Consider the following 5295-nt stretch of genomic DNA (forward strand, 5'->3'; position numbering starts at 1 on the left):
TGATTGGTTCAGTTGAGTTTGTGAAGATATGTATTGTTTTGTCTTCATTGAATCATAGTAGTCCTTTAGAATCACCGAAATTTACACCAATTCATGAGTCATTATACACCCTACACTATTATCTTAGACTATTTTTAATATCATGTCACCACAATGTTGCAAAGCTACATTATTATCTTAGAGTACTTTTACATCCTTGGACGTTGATATTAGGACTTTTATATTGACTCGAGTGTTTTCTATTTTTGCGACCATCTTATGTGTGAATTCTTCATCAATTACATTACAATTGTAGTTGGTTCTTTTATAAATTGGGACTAATAATTAAATTAGGTAATGGGAATGAATGATTATAAATAGAGTAAACTACTTAAACTAAACTAGTTATAAATTAAGAAGAAACCAATCGTAAATTAAACTAAACTAATTATAAATTAAATTAAGCTAAATAAACTAAGCCAATTAAAAAAACCAAACTAAAAATTAACTATTACGCAAGAAAGTAAAAGAAAGTGATAAAACTATACAAGAATTTAACATGGTTCAGTCGATATGACATAGATCTACGGACAGGAGCCGGAGAACACTTTTATTACTCGATCGTTTCAAAAGTGATTACATTGGTATCCTTAACTACGAATACCTATAACCGCAAACTTTAGCAACTACAGAGCCAAGCCCATATACAAGTACATTTGGAATCATCATTTGGGCTTTCTTCATTTCATTCTGGGTCGGATTATTCATTCGAGTCACTAAATTCTAAATCATATATTAATCGTAACTTATTGAAAAGATTACGAGAATTATGCAAACTTATATTATGTTTGATCGAGCATGCTATTGGAGTCGAAAATAACTTGGTAGCATAGATTGCATCTAGCAAAGAATGTGTTGTGTTTTCAAAGTTGCACAAAGTTATTCCAAATCAGTGTGGTATGCTTTGCTTTGCAAACTTCCCCATATGATGCATTTTTATCAAAACACACCGAAATTAGACAAGAACTACTTCAACTAATGATATGTGACGTTTGTTTGAATTAGAAAATTGAAGATTTGTAAGCTTTATGGATTTCTAGAGAGATTTGGGTGTGAAAAATGGTTGGAAAGTATGAGCCTATGAGGTATTTATAATATTGGGTGAATTTAAGAATGAAAAAAAACTACCTACCATAGAGATGTTTGGACCGACCCATATTAACTAAGGTTGAAATCTAACTATTAGAGACAAACTTGAGGACGCCTTTGAATACCATGTCGGTGAAAATTCTTGATCGCCTAAGGATCGTTCGTTCTTAATCACTTATAAATTAATAATGATGGTAAAAGTTATTGATATTTGATAATTTAAATATCATAAGATGCTTACAATTCTCGTTTTTATCCACATAACATATTGTTGCATCAGTAGACACTAAGAATGTCAATTCTCGTTTTTATCCGCTTAACATATTGTTGCATCAGTAGACACCAAGAATGCCGATTCCTATATATTCATAGCCCTTATAAGCATTAAAGGATATTGTCATTTAATTTAATAAACTTTATGGGTTAAAGCTGGAAAAACTATACATAGTTGTTTTTTTAACCTAATCCAGACATAATGAATTGATGAATTAAGACAAAAAAAACGGCTTAATGTATTAAAACTCCAACCCTTTATGTATTTGTCATTGGTATTTTTTCCACCCAACTCCTCTCATGTTAAACTTGATCGATATTGTTAGAACTAATTAATATTGTTAGAACTGATGTACGTTGTGAAAATAATTTGTTTGGATGCAAAGGGAAAATGATCACTTAGGGGGTGTTTGGCAAAAAAAAAAACTTATTACTGATTAGTTAATATTTTATTAGCTTATTGACTTATAAGCTAATAAGTTAGAAGGAGTTAACTTATGAAAAAAAATGACTTATTAGCTATTTACGACCACTATAATCTATTTTTATCCAAACACTTTTTTAGCTTATAATGGTATGGAAGTATGAAACAGCTAATAAACTAATAAGTTGTTTTGTCAAATACTCTCTTAGTTTAATTCAGATGATTTATTAGTTTAAAAAAGAATCAACCACTTTATCTTATCCATACATGACTTAATGGTAAAAAAAGCAACAAATAGTCATGCAACATGAAACATTCACTCTAATTCAAGCTCATCTCATAAATCTTTATTTCAAAAGATATAAAATCAGCGCGTTCATGCAAGATAAAACAAGCATTTCAGTCGTTCTCATGTATCCATAATTAGTGTACAACAACAACAACAACAACAACAACAACAACAACAATAATGGTAACAAGAAACATTACCTATGCATTACCATTAGCAACAACTTCAGGATGATAATGAAGCATCTCTTTCCACATCATCTCTCTTATCATCTCCTCCCCTAAATCCTCATCTATATCCATATCCAATGGACATGTAACCACAGGATCACACCTCGGGTCATAAAGTGATGACATATACGGATGATGAAGTGCTTCAGTCACACTAATCCTCTTTGAAGGATCAAAAACCAACATCTTTTGCAACAAATCAACAGCTAACGGATGTGCATGAGGATACAACCGATTAAACGAAGTCCCTTGTGAGAAAGGAAGTGACTTTATGAACTTTCTTGCTTTTGGGTTATCAATAAACTCAATGTCATCTTCTCTTTGGCTTCCAAGAATGTTTATGATTAGTCTTAATTGATTAAGACATTCTGTGCCTGGAAAAAGAGGTTTTCTTCCAAGAAGTTCAGCAAAGATGCAACCAACAGACCAAATGTCAATGGAGGTGCCATAGTTGTCACAACAAAGGAGGAGCTCTGGGGCTCTATACCAACGGGTGACAACATATTCTGTCATGAATTGATCTTTAGTAGTTCTTGTTCTTGCAAGACCAAAATCACATATTTTTAGGTCACAATTTGCATTTATGAGTAAGTTTCCGGGTTTTAAATCACGGTGGAGGATGTTTGCTGAATGGAGATACTTGAGGCCTCGCAATAACTGAGAATTAAATTGGGGGTTATATTCAAGATTTACAAAATTTGGGTTTTTTTTTTTGGGTGTGGAAATAAAAAACACCGAATTTTGTAAATCTTGAAAAGAACCTGAATCTTGAAAATCTTGAAATAGTCTGAATTATGTAAATCTTGAACAAAACCCAAATCAAGATTTTCAAGATTCGGGGTTGTTTTCAAGATTTACAAAATTCAGGGTTGTTTTTTGGTTATGGAAAAGAAAAAAAACTGAATTTTGTAAATCTTGAACATAACCCGAATCCTGAAAATCTTGATATAACCTTTGATTATGTAAATCTTGAAAAGAACCCAAATCAAGATTTTTAAGATTCGGGTTTGTTTTCAAGATTTACAAAATTCAGGGTTGTTTTTTGGGTATGGAGATAAAAAACACCGAATTTTGTAAATCTTGAAAAGAACCCGAATCCTGAAAATCTTGAAATAGCCCGAATTATGTAAATCTTGAAAAGAACCCAAATCAAGATTTTCAAGATTTACAAAATTCGGGTTATTTTCAAGATTTACAAAAATCTGTGGTCTTTTTCAAAGATTTACATAATTCGGGTTATTTCAAGATTTACAAAATTCGGGTTATTTTCAAAAATTTCAAGACTTGCATTATGCAGGGTACACTTACAAGATTTAACAAGATTTATAAATTCATGTTATTTTCAAGCTTTTCAAGATTTACAAAACTAATTGGTTCAAGATTTACAAAATTCTAGTTATTTTCTAGAGTCAAAATATACCTGAAAGAGGAAATACTGGCAATGGTCATTTGTAAGAGCCTGAGATGACTTAATAATCTGATGCAAATCAGTATCCATAAGCTCATAAACCAAATACACATCTTTGAAACTTCTTCTGTGTATAGGCACCATCACATCTTTAAGAGCAATAACATTTTCATGTCTAAGATGTCGAAGAAGCTTAAGCTCACGCAATGTTCTCAGGGCATCAATTCGGTTGTCAAACGCATTGTGTATCTTCTTTATTGCAACTTTCTCATTGGTTTCACGATTAACAGAAGAACACACAATACCATATGCACCTCTTCCAATTGGCTTAATGGGAACATATTTGGTATCAATTTCAAATAATGCTTGCCACATAGAAAAATAGTGTTTCCCTTCTGATCTAACCCCATTTGGTGGCTCAACCTGTGTTGCCATTTTTCTACATAATCGTAATAAAACAGTAATGTTATTTATAGAAATACAATAATTTGAATTCAACAAGAAAGATCCTAAATCATCCAACCCATAATAATTAGTCTTGTAGAATGATAAGAAGGGATAGAAGGACTGAATTATATGTAGCATAATAGTAACGATTAATTAAAAAGAAGTGCATCCTGTGCAACCACCAATAATTAATAGTTAATAGATGTAGTGAGATTTCCTAATTTTGGGTAAAAAGTTCTAAGCTATATAGACATAAAAGGAAATTACTCAAAATAGTAAGGAACCAATGGACAATTATATGCAGGAAGATCAATATCTAAGAGTAACATACCTCCTTTACAGCAGAAAAGAAAGTCTTTCACTTTAAACCTCAGAGTAATTTCGTCGAACACTTGGAAGACGTTAACATCACTAGGCTTTCACAGACGAACTTCAATGGAAATCAAAAGGTTGTGGTAATCATCTGACAATTGAGTATTTTTCTTGCGATTCCGGGTTAGGAATCAGAAACCCAATTGAATTGGATGATTATGAACCCTAATATCATCGTATCGCGGCAGACAATTGATAGAACCTTATAGAAAGATCTGTGATCTTATAATTTAACGTATATATGAAGACAGATGGATTGATAATTAAAAGAGGATATTTATATCGGGAGAGATCTTTGGATCTGTAAAGAAACACGCACACATACAATGTTTAACACACGCATAGAGTACGATCCGTTATCTTGTCGCATTCAGACACCTCATGAGCAACAGTGAATCCATCAGTAAAATATAGCGGGCGGAGAAGTGGGTGAATTAGGATAGGAGGAAGCCGACCAGACAAAATGTAAACAGAAATCCATTGAAGATATTTTTGGATTACTTTATACATACATACAACTTTATGATAACTTATAATATACAACTCGTTTTCCTGAGGCCCAAATTTTTTATTCATCAATATTATGTATCAAATTTAGAAGTATGTTAACGGATACTTGTGGAAATACATGTCTTAACTTCCAAATAGTTGGTTTACAAAAAAAATAATAAATAAATAAATTATAAAGCAATTGATAAATTACAGTTTTAGCACATGTTTATTC

At 31.8% G+C, this 5295-nt stretch overlaps 1 protein-coding gene across 1 annotated transcript; it reads right to left on the bottom strand.

The window, feature by feature from the left end:
* Positions 1–2147: 2147 nt before the first annotated feature.
* LOC145116660 (mitogen-activated protein kinase homolog NTF3-like) lies at positions 2148–5049 on the bottom strand. Its single transcript, XM_079052988.1, has 3 exons — positions 4531–5049; positions 3765–4191; positions 2148–3001 (listed from the first exon to the last, which is right to left on the bottom strand). The coding sequence occupies exons 2-3, from the start codon at positions 4185–4187 to the stop codon at positions 2315–2317; spliced, it is 1110 nt and encodes a 369-aa protein (XP_078909114.1). The 5' UTR covers positions 4188–4191; positions 4531–5049; the 3' UTR covers positions 2148–2314.
* Between the last annotated feature and the right edge of the window lie 246 nt (positions 5050–5295).

The sequence above is a fragment of the Lactuca virosa genome, chromosome 5 (genome assembly GCF_052849685.1).
Source record: "Lactuca virosa cultivar CGN04683 chromosome 5, Lactuca_virosa_CGN04683_v6, whole genome shotgun sequence".
Taxonomy (NCBI): domain Eukaryota; kingdom Viridiplantae; phylum Streptophyta; class Magnoliopsida; order Asterales; family Asteraceae; genus Lactuca; species Lactuca virosa.

Excerpts from the sequence above, each read along its gene's own strand:
- LOC145116660 (XM_079052988.1), bottom strand. The coding sequence starts at position 4,187 with ATGGCAACACAGGTTGAGCCACCAAATGGGGTTAGATCAGAAGGGAAA. Across the intron at positions 3,002-3,764 it reads GCCAGTATTTCCTCTTTCAG|TTATTGCGAGGCCTCAAGTA; the intron begins GTATATTTTGAC and ends TTTAATTCTCAG.